The sequence below is a fragment of the Mus musculus genome, chromosome X (assembly GCF_000001635.26).
Source record: "Mus musculus strain C57BL/6J chromosome X, GRCm38.p6 C57BL/6J".
Classification (NCBI taxonomy): domain Eukaryota; kingdom Metazoa; phylum Chordata; class Mammalia; order Rodentia; family Muridae; genus Mus; species Mus musculus.
Genome location: NC_000086.7, coordinates 167,493,576 through 167,508,184, shown reverse-complemented (window position 1 = coordinate 167,508,184; position 14,609 = coordinate 167,493,576). Strand labels below are relative to the sequence as shown.

The following is a 14,609-nucleotide window of genomic DNA, read 5'->3' as shown; positions in this document are numbered from 1 at the left end:
CAAGAATGCTGCTGCTTCTGCTGTTGGAAACAGAGTCTGTGGTGTCTCACGATGCCCTTCCTCCAGTCCTCTCCCTCTAGCTGCTCTAAACCAGAGGTTCTCTCTGAAGGAAGCACTGCCTTTATAATGGATGCACTTGTTACCTTAAGGAGATGGTCCCCCTTTTGCCAGTCTGTCATAGTTTTTCAGTTGATCTCCCAGATTTGTCATTCAAAAGCCAGGGAGATACTGGAATATTGCTCTGCAGAGTGACATTTTCTGTTACTGCAATGACTTCCTTGCTTGTTTTGATCTCTAGTCTCTTCAAAATCATTGAAACCACAATTGTTTCTGAGAGTATGTAGAGTAAGTCAAAGTCATCTTTTTTGTCTTTTGTTCTGGATACATACTCAAGGCTATTTTTGGAAGCCTGTAATCACTGCCTTAGTCCTACCCATTATCAATGTGATGTACCTATGTGTCCCAATTCCTGGCTCTCAAGATTCCACCCCATCTGTTTTCTGGGGAGACAAGCCAACTGTTTGCTACTGCATCCAACATACTACCTTCACTTGTCTTAACTTCAAAAAAGCTGAGCATTTTGGTTGAGTCTTTAAGTATCCACAAAGTCTACTTGCTTAGGAAAGTTCATTGAGAGATAGCCCTAAAAAGAGGGCATAAGGGAACATGGGGGGGGGGAAGACACCTGCAACTGAAGCAGCAAGTTACCACCAAGAGAATAGAAGGACAGGAAGCAACTGTCATACTAAAAAAAGTAAGTGTCTGGGGGCTGGAGGGATGACTCAGCACTTAAGAACATGATCAGCTTTTCTAGAGGACTCAAGTTCAATTCCCAGACCCCACATCAGATGGTTCACAACTACCTAGAACTCCAGCTCCAGGGCATCTAACACCTCTGGCCTCTTTAGGCACCTGAGCTTACATGCACATGCATAATGAAAAAAAAAAGGAAAATAATTCTTTAAACAAAAAATCAAGAACTAGTACTCCACACATCAGTTCCCTTGAATTTCCTTATCCCTTCGACAGAATCCAATGGGATGCAGTGAATTAGAAGAGCTGCCATGCATTTTGATTTTAATGTCTGTATCTAAGCTTTACCTATGATGGTCATCAAACTTAAATCCACATAAGGATATTTAATGTCACTTGCAAAAATACCACATGGAAAAATACTCTTAGAAATGGATGGCTTATTTTATGCAATGTCTTTGGGAAACCATCACTTATATTCAGAACCCCTTAAGCGAAAGCTCAGTGTGTGTCTAAGTTCCCCTAGAAGCAAAACTTCAGCTAAAGATGTGAATGTGGGGAAATTCCATGAGAGGTTATGAGAATAGCTGAGAGAGGGGTAGAAGATGGGCATGGGGGCAAATTGGGGAGTCAATAAAAATGGCTCATCAAGCCAGTTCCCACCATGTCACCTAGAGCCCCATCCTACAAGAAAGCTCTGAGTAACAACTTAGAACACTTGTCAGTGTCACTTCACCTGGGTATGTTGATCAAGCAGTTGGCCTGTCATTGGTGATGTGCTATGCCTAAAGACTCTACAAACTCCTATTCTATCAAGTAGTCACAGGGACATGTAGTAAATAACCTTTACCTGTGTCAGTAAATGACAAAGAGAGGTGGACAGCCCACCTCTTCCTGAGTATAATAAAAAGTTCCACCACTTTCTTTTTCTCTTTATAGTTCTGCCCAAACTTCTGCTGACTATATGGGCCTGGGGGGAACTATTATAGAGATTTACGTGAACAAAGATTCAAAAATGTTCCTGATCTTACATATCCAAAACTTAAGAAAATGAGTCAAATAGCCTAAAAGAAAGCAGTTACCTACTTTTGAATCATTCTGTATAATACAGCCATTGCAGTCTCAGAATAGGATAAGAATTTATGTCGTGTCACTCTACGTGTATGAACTCTTGTCATCTATCCTCTCCTGTGCTGCTTTCTCTTTACTTTCTCCCTTTTAAACCTTCCTAGAACAAGTCCCTGTATGTACAAACTCTAACATCTGAGTCTGCTTCTAGGAACCCCAGTCTCACACAAAGGCAAATGGGAAGATTTTGTTGATGTAGAAAGAACGGGCATTTTGATTCTGTGGCTTTCATCCCTTTCTTAGCCAGCACTGATGGATTCTTTTTTTTTCCAACTTTTTATTAGATATTTTCTTCATTTACATTTCAAAGGCTATCCCGAAAGTCCCCTATACCCTCCCCCCACCCTGCTCCCCTACCCACCCACTCCCACTTCTTGGCCTTGGCATTCCCCTGTACTGGGGCATATAAAGTTTGCAAGACCCAGGGGCCTCTCTTCCCAATGATGGCCAACTAGGCCATCTTCTGCTACATATGCAACTAGAGACACGAGCTCTGGGGGCACTGGTTACTTCATATTGTTGTTCCACCTATAGGGTTGTAGACCCCTTCAGCTCCTTGGGTGCTTTCTCTAGCTCCTCCATTGGGGGCCCTGTGTTCCATCCAATAGATGACTGTGAGCATCCACTTCTGTATTTGCCAGGCACTGGCATAGCCTCACACAAGACAGCTATATCGGGGTCCTTTCAGCAAAACCTTGTTGGCATATGGATTCTTAAATGATGTGTTTGCTCTTCCAGGTGACACAGAGGCCCAGCTCCCATAAGATGAGGTGTCTTTTCCGAATCAGTTTTGTTCCCAAAGATCCCATTGACCTGTTAAGAAGAGATCCAGTTGCTTTTGAGTATCTCTATGTTCAGGTAGGTAAACTTTTTGGATTATTCTATATGAATGTGGAGGTATATGACTGACCTCCTCAGTGTTTTTTTTTCTTTCCATGCTCCTCTAAGCTTGATGAATCATAAAAAAGTAGGTTATGCTCCTTTCATTTTCACATTTGATTTTGAAAGAATTTATTACTCCCTTATAGGTTGCAAGAATGGTGATCTCCATCTTCCACCCAGATTTACCCGTTGTTAGCATTTTCTCCCATGTATCTGATATTTAATGCAGGTACATACTCGTTGTCTTTTTCATCACAGAAATTTATGCATAAACATATTCTTTTTCTACAACACATGAAAGCTAGTTACTTACTTCATATATTATTTTTACTTCAAATATGATATGTATTTTCCAATAACATGGCCAATTTTTTATATAAACTTTGTCCAAATAACAAAATCAAGAAGTGAGACATCAATGTGTGTTCCTTAACTCATCTTTTATCTATGTCCAAAATGATGCCTGTGGCCCCCAAATGTCATTTTTTTCTGGAATACAATTCACTTTGGAATCTAATTTTGCATGTAGTTTAATTATCTTGTCACTTTAGTGTCCTTAAATCAATACCATTCCTTATTCCTGTCTGTGACTTTGGTGACATTGAGTTTTGAGAAGTACTAATCAGCTATTTCACAAAAATATTTTCATTTGGCTTTCTCTAGTATGTTCTTATGATTGGGTTGAAGTTATGAATTTGTAAAGAATGATATGAGTGACTATTCTCCTCAGTATAGCATATGAGGAGCCACATGGTGCCAGTTTATCCCTTTATGTGAGGCTAACTTTGACTCTTATGTGGGTTGTGTCCTTGTACAAATTAATCACTTTTCTTTTATAATTAATAAGAAATTCGTGGCAAGTCATTTGTGACTTTTATCATCTTATATTTCATCAAATTGTCACCCACTAATTTTTATTAATAGTATTAATTGGTGATCCTTACTTGAATCTATTGTTATAATGCTGATTTAAAATGGCATGCCTAATCTCATTATGTCTCTCTTCGATGATCACTTGGCACACGGTATATATATATATATATATATATATATATATATATATATATGAGTTGTTTCTTCTCCAAATGTTTATTCATTCATTTAGGTACTTAAATCTCTTTAAGACATTGTGATAGTAATTACATTGGAACTAATACTTTTCAGAATTTTAAGATTCTAAGATTTGTGTGTGTGTATGTGTGTGTGTGTGTGTGTGTGTGTTCTCTAGATGGTCTATCTTACCTTTTAATTTGGAATATAATTATCCCCAAAATAAAACTTCCAGGGGTAAGTATGATGAGTATTTGGAATTATTTGCCCCAGAGGCAATCTTTTGATATAGATAACATATTGATGTTTATGTGATTCAATATTTGGGAGCAGCCCCTATATTTTGTGAATCTATCACTAAAATTTTCCAATGCAATTGGAATAAACATTGATAACGTATTATAGGAGCTGGACAAGTAACTGAACAGTTAAAAGTATTGAATGGTCTTCCAGAGCAAACCTTCAGTGACAGTATTGACCTGATGGGAATATATCCTCCAATGGGAAGGTAGAGCTTAGCAAAAGACACACCTAGGGAATGCCAGGTCATCTGAAGAAACAAAACAAAACAAAATAAAAAACAAAAAAGAACCCACCTCAATATTAAAAATATTACCAGAAAAATATTCACCCTAACATTTTGAGAAAATGGGGGGAAATCAGCTTTGTCCACTGGAGTGTCATTGTGTATATCAACAACTCTCCAAGGCAGACCACACACTCAAGAATAGTTTCCCAAAACAAAATAAACTCCATGTTTTGTACACTTCAAAAAAAAAAAAAAAGAATTGATTCCAGCATCTAGCTGGCAGCTAACAACCACCTGTAAGTCCAGTTCCAAGGAAACTAATGACTTCTTCCGCCCTCGGTGTGCACTGAATGCATTGACATACATGTAGGCAAAACATCCATACACATAAAAATAAAATCTCAAAAAAGAACCTATTTGTTTAATGTGTAATACACAGTAATAGAAACACTCAAAGTGTCTATATATGTGTTTTACATTGACATATATAAAAAAGAAAGAAAAACAAATATGAACCAAAAGAAAGTAGATATAAGGTGAAAGAGAGATAAACAAGATACATGTGGCAAATTAGGAACGTTGGTATCAAATGGCCATAATCCCTAGAGATAAGTAATGATGACAGAGAAAGAAGAAGCAGAGCATGCTACTACATTCTAGTGCGTAGGAATCCTGAGAAAAGAATCTACTAGGTCTCCCCGCCTCTGTGGGTTTTGGACAACATTTTTTTTAGCTGGAGAGTGTGATAAATGTTCATGAAGATAGCCCTGCATCTCCAAGATAAGCCCAAACCTGTTCAGTGTATACACCCTATTATCAAAAATAATTTTAAATGTATACTACATTTTCCAACCTGAACAGTAAGACCACCATGTTCTGGGATTTCTTGGTAGTAAATTTAGGTTTGATGCACCCTTTAATTGGCAACAGTGTTCCCCCAATAGGTCAGGAAGCCAAGACAACTATGACTGAACGAAACAAAGAGTGCAGTCCTCAGCTGATCCATTACTGCATCTTCTCTTATATTCATGCTGAGCATCACTCAGAGACTAGGTCACCTCACCCAAGACCTTGGGCTACAATTATTAGCTAGTTAGCTGCAAATGAATAGCTCCAGGTACCTGTTAGTATAAAGCTGTAGACAGTGAAATGCAGGAATGGGTTGTTTTCTATAATTACATTCTCATCTTGATAACAGGATGGTGCTTTAAAACCATTCAGCTTCTGTTTAAACACCACAAGAAGTCCACTGCCTTTGTAAAGGGGAAAAAACATGGCTGTGCTTGTCCTAGAGAAAGGAGACAAGGAGTCACTAAAGCTGATTATGTTGTGTTTAAGGCGTGTTTGCTCAAATCAAGTGCATGGGGAGTTCTTTCATTTGAAAGACATCTTTTCTACCAGGGGACTGGCCTCAAAATGCGACAACCTGTCTGGAGCGCTTGCCTGGAGACTGAAAGAAAAAGCCTGATGGTGTTTCTGTTTTCCTGCCTTGCCTTTCATGTAGGTGGTGGATTATCTACCTCCTAATGGAATAGGCCGTGGGGGAGATGCATAGCCATATTCTGTGGGTGATGGAGACTAAAATCAAGTTACTATCATTTTATATCCCCCTCAGAGAATAGGATATGATTTTTTTTTTTTTTTTGCTTCAGACTCTACTTGGAAATGACTGCATCGCAGAACGTGTGGTGCGTCTAAAATAACACATCTGTCTACTAGAAGTCAACAGGTCTCCTGTGTGCCTGTGTTGATTTTAAACCACTACAAAGGTGCAATGAAATTGCTTGGAGAACAGAAGAGGAAGCAGAATTCATGCAGAGCACTTTACAAAACCAAACTGAATTTAACTTAGCTATCTCCTAATAAGGACACTTACCATAGACCAGATGAAGCAGGAAGATGCAAACCAATTTCAGTAGTGATAATATGTATTCATCTCTGAGTCCTTAATGGCCCATGAGGGCCTTTGCAAATTTTAGTATATATATTAACTGTAAACTCTAATATCTAGACTGTTGAAATTCATAATGATAATATGTATGCTGACACTTGTCCTGTCCACTCTGTTCAGAAAAAAAAAAGTTGTTTATACCAATTAGTAAACAAGTTATAACTCTTGAGTCACCAAAATCTTGGCAAACATGTATTGTTTTCCTCTTAAATGTATATTAATTACAAATGAATTTTTTATAAGCCTATACTAGGTCCTGATAGAACCTCTACTTAGCAATTGCTACTATTCACTTGGGAAACTGTATTTAAGTAATATATTTAAGATAAAATAATGATTTATCTCCCACATATACATACACACATACATATATACATACATACATACATACATACATACATACATACACATGTAATACATATTGCACACAACCTCTCCAGGATCATTCATTTTTTAATTAGATATTTTCTTCATTTACATTTCAAATGTTATCCCAAAAGCCCCCTGTATCCCCCCCACTCCCCAACCCACCCACTTCTGCTTCCTGACCCTTGTGTTCCCCTGTACTGGGGCATAATTAAGTGACTAATTGCCTTATCAAAAGGTTTACCCAGGATTCTGCTAAAAATGCATATGTCTTTAGTTCCTTTTCTATTCCTGTGATGAAGCACTATGGCAAAGGCAACTTTTTTTAAGCATTTAATTGTGGTCTTGCTTATAGCTTCAACGAGTTCATGCTGTCTGGTGGGGAGTATAATGGCAAGGAGACAGGCAGGCATTTTGTTGAAGCAGAAGCTGAAATTGGGAATGGCATGGGCTTTTAAAACTTCAAAGCCTACCCCCAGTGACACACCTGCCTGAACACAGCCACACCTCCTAATCCTTCCCAAATAGTTCCACTGACTGAAGACCAAATACTCTAATATATAGGCCTATAGGGGACATTCTTATTCAAACCACCACAGCAAGGCACAACTGGAATGGAAAAAAATGGCTCTGGCCAGAGTTCTTAGGAAGTAACAATAATGGCTCATGTTTCTACAGCAAATTCCATTTTGTGAATTAATCACCTTAAGGCTATTGTGGAAATCTTGCAAGTTAGTTAGCTCTCAAGTCAGTTGTTCTCAAGAGTTCACCCATTTTTAGATAAAGAAGAAAAAAAAACTAACATGTTATGGCTAAGGTAATTGTATTACCTACCATTAAACCTGAGCTTTTATATATAAATTCTATATGAAAAGAAAAGGAAAAACACCTTCTGTTGTAAATTCTTATGCAGTAGCAGTCTTCAAAAACGTTATTTGAAAAATGACTTCTCAGAAAACAGATTTTGGGGTTGAGGCAATATCTCAGCCCATAAAGATCATAAGGACATGAATTTGATCCCCAGAGCCCACATTACCCAAAAGTAAGACACAGCAGCACATGCTTGCAACCACAGCACAGGGAAAGAAAGACAGGCAGGCAGGTCCTGGAAGCTTGCCAGCCTGCTAACCTAGCCTGGGAATTCCGGGTCAGTGAGAGGTCCTGTCTAAATATATATTGAGCAACAATATCCAAAGTTGTCATTGGATCTACATAGACAGAGCACACATGTACATGTGTACCAACAGAAAGATCTAAAATTAAAGCAAGTGTTCCCTTTTTAGTTTGCTGGAAACTATGCCATGCTACAGTAAAACAATCATGATATTGCTGTCAGAGTTCCCTGGACCACATTTTGGGGGCTACATATGTGTACACCTTAAGCATATGAGCACACACAATATTCTGGGTTTCTAGTCTCTTAGAAGACTGTTTAAGGCAACCTATCTAGGCTGTTAACATCCTGGAGCCATGACTGACTGCCTTAAGCACTGTGCCTGATTGTTGAAACAAAAATAAACAGAACAAAGTAGCAGCTTTAAATTGTTAACGGGGGGGGGGGGGGTGCGTGTATATCCCAAGCTTGCTAGGTCCTGCTTCTTAACATAACCACTTTACATATGAGCTGCTGGGTGTTCCAGGAAGCTTTACGGTTTTTTTTTTTTCAGCAAAACAAACATAAAATACTCTATTAGGGGTGAATTGGGAGAAGTGGACTCACTTAGGAATGAAGCAGTGGGCTGAGAAGTACGCATCTATTGTACATACATATATAAAATACAAAACATAAGATGCACTAAGTATGCAATGTTTAAACATTACATGCAGAAGCCATGCAATGGTACCTGGATCTAAGTTCATAAAATCAGTATGTTAGGTAATTAATAATGTACTTCTCTTAAAAAGGAAGCAAAACAATGCAGCATGGGTTTCCCTTTGATGTCTATTTGATACAAGGCAAAAAATACAATAAGGATGCAGGGAAAGGGGATATATTTTTCTAGACCTAGAATCCAGTTTCCAGTATAAAAATCAGTCATCACATACACAGAATCTGCTTACATGTTCTGTATGTTCCTTCTGCTCTCAGCTCCAAACTTTGTTCCTAACAAGATAGAGGAATATAGTACCCAAGTCTTGTCTCTGTGGTCACACAGGACCTTAACATTTTATAGCACAGGCTTAACCACTTTGGTTGACAGCGATGCAGTCTGGGGATTTTACACAGGTTGGCCTTCATTATGATGGTTTGAATATGAGTGGTCCTAAAGGCTCACACATTTGAATGCTTAGGCCCTTTTGGTTGAACTGTTTGGGGAGGATTAGCAGGTTTGTTCCTGTTAGAGGTGGTGACACTGAAGGTAAGCTTTGAGCTTTCAAAAGCCCACACCATTCTCTCTCTGCCTGTTAGCTCTCTGCCTCCCCCTTTTGAATAAGGATGTAAGCTCTTTGCAACTGTTCTAGCGCCATGCCTGCCTGCCTGCCTGCACTCTTTCATGAAGATCATGCCCTCTCACTCTGAAACTTTAACACCTCTCATAAGTCCATCCTTCTATAAGTTGCCTTGTTCATGATACTTAGAAAAGCCACAGAAAACTTACAAGACACCCACCTACCCCAGCCTTACAAGTAGCTACAACTATAGGGTGTAACACTATACCTTGCCTTCATTTTGGCCCTCGCCACAAATTCTGAGTTGAACGAACTAATTCCAAGAGATCTGGACTAATGCCCACATGATTGCACATTTGAAAATGGAAGGCTGCTGCCACTGAAATGGATGGAAGGTTTTAATAGATACCCTTACAGCACTCACCAATGCCCTGTGATAAAGTGTTTGCACATCTCATGTAATCCTCAGGCAGCTCTAGTGAAATGGTACCTAGGAGCCCCACTCACAGATAAATAGACAGCAAGAGATCAAATAAATGCTAATGTTTCAAACACAGTAGCTATTGATGGCAAAGCTGGGACTGTAACCCCCAGTACCACATAAAGTAAGACTAAGAATAACATAAATAATACATTTTTAGAAGTATGACTATGCTTACAGCTGCCAAGTACTGTTCAAGGGTTTCACATTGTCAACTATTTCAGTCCTCACAACACCCTGTGGTTAAAAACCATCACTCACACCATTTTAGAGAAAGGAAAACTGAGGCTCCATCAAGTTAGGGATTCATATAAAAAGAACAAAGAAGTTTAGAAGCCAGGATTTCAAGTCCAGCAATAGCCTAACTGCAAAACTCACATTCTTCCAACAGTGTTTCCCTGTTCAGTTGCAGCACCTGTGTTTGGCAATTCTATCCCTAAATTCCTAATTATTTTTACAAAAAGCTAAATATTTAAATAACAGCTTGTCGATGACTGTTAAATGTTTTATGTGGTCTCTGTGTTTGTGCAATTAAATACTCACTCGGCTCCAAGCAGCATGGTGGAGATGTTTCCACATTTAGCCTCAGTGCCTTAGAAGTGAAGGTTGAAACACTGAGGGAATGGTTGTCACCTGTTCCTCTAAAGGCACTGGAAGGCGGCTCATGCTCTGACCAACTGCGCCCTCTGCTGGTATCTTCACAGAGTTGTAACGATGTCGTTCAGGAGCGATTTGGACCAGAGCTGAAATATGACATTGCCTTGCGGCTGGCCGCGTTACAAATGTACATTGCTACTGTCACCACCAAACAGACGCAGAAAATCTCCCTCAAATACATTGAGTAAGTGTTCACACTTGGTGTCATGAGATGCTGTGGGTGTTTCTTTACTCATTTGTATGTGTTCGTAGAATTCATCTTGTTCATGGCAGATTGTTTGTAAACTAGTAGCAAAATATACAAATATTTTATCTTTTATGATAGGAGAGATGCATTCCTCACTTTACTCACCTTTAGAATTGCAGTCAAGGTGGAAAGCATTTTTTTAAATAATGTATAAGCCCCAGAATGATGGCTCACTCCCACCATCCCTATCAACTTTAGTGATAGAGCATACTGAGGCAGAAGGCTTGCCATGAGGACAAGAGCAGCCAGAACCACGTAGCAAGATCTTGTCCCTAAAGCACCAGAATAAGGAAACAAACCAAGGTAAACAGATTACAGGTTTAGTGGTGCAGGCCTCTAATTTCAGTTACTCGTGAGGCCGAGGACGGAGAATCCCAAGGTCTAGGGTTACAGAGTGAGTTCAAAGCCAAGCACCTTATAGATCTCCCAGCTCAGAATGAGGGGAAAATTCGGATGAGCATATTCAGCACATAGGAATTACTTCAAAGACAAATGGGTAAACTGAGGTACAAAACAATTAAGTTGCACATTACTTTCCCTGGTCACATAACAGGGGCACAGTTAAAACCCAACAGTGGGACTACTCTTTTGCCTTAGTTTATGTGCTAGACTGAATTGAATTGTGGTTTTTTTTTTTTGAGCCTAGTTAGGCTCAGCCATCCCCCCCCCCAAAAATAACAAAAACAAACAAACAAAAAAAAACACCAATCAAGAGGGGAGGAGATTAATTTAATATAGTAGAACTGAGAAGAGAAACAAGTAAAGGAGCTACTAAGCCCCAGATCTGTCTTCAGGATCCTGACATGAGATATCTATTTAAATGGAGATTTAGGTTTAAATAGAGGGCCAAAGGTGTATGTAACTCAGCAGTCTAGGCAAGCTCTGGTCCTGCCCACCACTGACTCATCCTGTCTGCTCTCTGCTGCACGAGGTTCTTCTTAGGAGGCAAGTTCCTCCTCTGGATGGCACCAGGCTTCAGCCTTTGTCTCCTTGCAGCATGAAACTCCTGGAATAATTCCATTTCCTAGGGGTTCCTCTGTCTTAATAGCTGGGTAGCACAAAGGATGGGCACGATGGTCTCTTTGGAATCCCTCCTCTATTGCCAGGGTGGTTGGAGCAGCAGTTCTCAACCTGTGAGTCATGACCCCTATAAGACGTCAATAATCCTTTCACTAGGGTTGCCTAAGACCACCAGAAAACACAAATATTTACATTAGGATTCATAACCATACCAAAATTACACTTACAAAGTAGCAACAAAAAATAATTTTATAGTTGGGGCGCACCACAACATTAGGAACTGTGTTAAAAAGCTACAGCATTGGGAAGGTTGAGAGCCATTTTTTATAGAGCGACTTGTTCTGAAGTGTCTTCACAGTAGTGTCCAAAGTAATGTCAGATGTTGGGCCTGGTGGCTCACACCTATACTCCTTACATTGAGAGAGTCTTAGGAGAATCACAAGTTTGATGCCAGCCTTAGGTATATAATAAGACCTTGTAAATAAAAGGGGGATCTGGAGGATAACTCCATAGTTCAAAGCATTTGCTGCTCTTGCATAGGACCCGAGTTTAGTTTCTAGCATGCACATTGTGATTTACAACCACCTGTAACTCTAGTAGCAAGGCAAACTGACTCCCTCTTCTGGTGTCTCTGACCACCAAGCATGCCTGTGGTGAACATACGAAAATGTAGGCAAAACAGTCATACACATTAAATCTTAAAACAAAAAAAGTAATGCTACAACCATAGTACCTTGGGGACTTGGGGGAAAAAGAGAAGTGTGAAGTGGCTGGCAAAAATGTCGCACAATGAAGTTGTCTCTGTGAATCACAACTTGTTCATAAACTATGAATGCCTTCTCTTGCTGAACATGCTGTTTTACCACCAGCATCCCTCTTGGGCCAAGAAAGAGCCTCTTTTCTTAGAAAATGGATGATTGTATTGCCTCCAGCTGATGAATCTATTTAAGGGTCATCCTTTAAGAGGGAATGTTCAGTTTCTCAGCAAGAGGTACACTAGCCTAAAGCAAACTCCACTTCCTTCATCCTGGCAGTCCTTTATGCTAACAAAACAGAGAGCTGGTGTGTCAGGACTTATAGTCAGATTGGAATCATACCTCCATGCCATTCTAAAATCCTTGGATTTTTCCTGATCTGCATTCAAAACATGGATGGATGAATCTACTCCCACTTTTCAAAGGCACTTTCCCACTGGCATTTATTTATAAAGTACCATGAGGCCCCACTAACTAACCTAGGGGCTGGTTTGGGAAGGACTAGAGCTCCAATTTGCTACCCCCAATGACACTGTTCTGTCAACTCCCAATTTACCCATTCCTGCCTACATAATGAAAACCCACCCATGTGATTCAGTTACCTGAGTGAACAATCTCTCTTCCTGTGGCATACACATAGTGACTGTGTTCTGAGAGACTGCCCACCCACAAACAAGTCTCATATTAACTGGACACATTCACGTGTGCCTTCTTCTACTATCTAAAGTTCTTAGGTACAGATAAACCTAGCTGCCCTTTGAAAGGGTACCTATTCAACCTGAGAACATACTCATACAAGTAAATTGCATTTAGGTGGCTAGAAACGCAGCCTAGTCACTAAAGTGCTTGAAGCCTAGAATTTGCCCCCAGAACCTGTGCTTATAAAGCTGGCCATAGCATGTGACATATGCATATAATCCCAGCACTGGGGTGGCAGAGACAGGTAGATCCCTGGGACTCACTGACCAGTCAGCCTAGCTTAATCAGTGAGTTTTAGGTCAGTGAGAGACTCTTTAGAAAACTAGCACACCTTTCTGCCTCCTACTGTCTGGCCACTTCTTCTAAAGTGGAACATTATGTAGACCATAACCTCTCAGGGATAACTAGCTTAGCTAACTTAACTAGTAGTCTTGGAGTCTGCAACCATGTTGGCAGCAATCAATTCTTTTACCAAATATTGATTGAGCATTGTATAAAACATTTGCATCAAATAGTAGAAAACACTAATTTGTATAAAATATAAACCTTACCAACAAGAAACTTGTGATCTAAATATAAAGATGGGACATAAAGATATGCTAGCAGAAGAACACACACTGAAGAATATCTGGACAGCACTAATTAGTCTTTATGGGTTAAGTGGAGGGTGGGGAGACAGGGTGGGTAGGGAGGTGGTGAATCTGAGAAAATGAGGGAGTAGGTATCACTGTGATCAAAACATGTTGTAAAGAACTCTCAGAGAACATACTTAAAAAGACATAAAGATATGAAAAATAGTCATCTAAGATAATACTACAGGGCTGAGGGCACTTGGTCAGCATGAATGAAGCTCTGAGTTACTGCACAAGCCCTGCCCTCCAAATACATATAAAGTCTAGTAGCCTACAACAGTGTTGGTAGCAATCAGTTCTTCTACCAAATATTGATTGAACATTTTATATATATATATATCATGATATATATATATATATCATTTACATCACATAGTAGGTTGTATAGGCACCTTTTCAAATGAAAGCCAATTTTATCTGTATAAGTTTATATGTGTGTATTGTAGATATATACAACATATGTGTGTTGCATGTATATTTTACTTTTCGTTATTTTAAATGTTTCCTTTCCTTTATTCTTCTCTCATACATTACATCCCTACCACAGCCTCTCCTTCTTTTCTCTTCCCAGTCTCACTCCCCACCTCCTCTCTCCTTCAGATCCACTGTTCCTCCAATTCCCTTCTGAAAAGAGCAGGCCTCCAAGTTATATCAACCAAACACGGAATAACAAGACGCAGTAAGACTAGGTACAACCCCTCATATCAAGGCTGGACAAGGCAACCCAGTAAGAGAAAGGGGTCCTGAGTGCAGGACAAAAAACCAGAGACAACTCCATTGCCACTGTTAGGAGTCTCAGAAAGAGTGAAAGCTTTACAACCATAACATCTGCAGAGGACCTACTCTATGATTGTCACTTCAGCCTCTGTGAGCCCCTAGGAGCCCTGCTTTGTTGATTCCGTGGACTGTGCTCCCATGGTGTCCATGGCCCCTCTGTCTCCTCCAATCCTTTCTCCACCTTTTCTGTGGAGTTTCCTGAGCCCCCCCCCCCTACTGTTTGAGTGTTGGTCTCTGCATCTGCTCCTATCAGCTGCAGAAAGAAGCATCTGATGAAAATTGGCATAGGCA

The 14,609-nt window shown here is 39.8% G+C and overlaps 1 protein-coding gene across 13 annotated transcripts in view; it reads left to right on the top strand.

Annotated features, from left to right (window-relative positions):
- Frmpd4 (FERM and PDZ domain containing 4) overlaps positions 1-14,609 on the top strand; it is a 1,105,936-nt gene that overhangs the window by 1,069,057 nt on the left and 22,270 nt on the right. For all 13 annotated transcript variants that reach the window (NM_001369234.1, NM_001033330.4, NM_001359072.1 and 10 more), the window contains 2 exons: positions 2,620-2,739; positions 10,236-10,372. In NM_001369234.1, the coding sequence (NP_001356163.1) occupies positions 2,620-2,739; positions 10,236-10,372 (257 nt within the window). The remainder of the gene's footprint in view (positions 1-2,619; positions 2,740-10,235; positions 10,373-14,609) is intronic.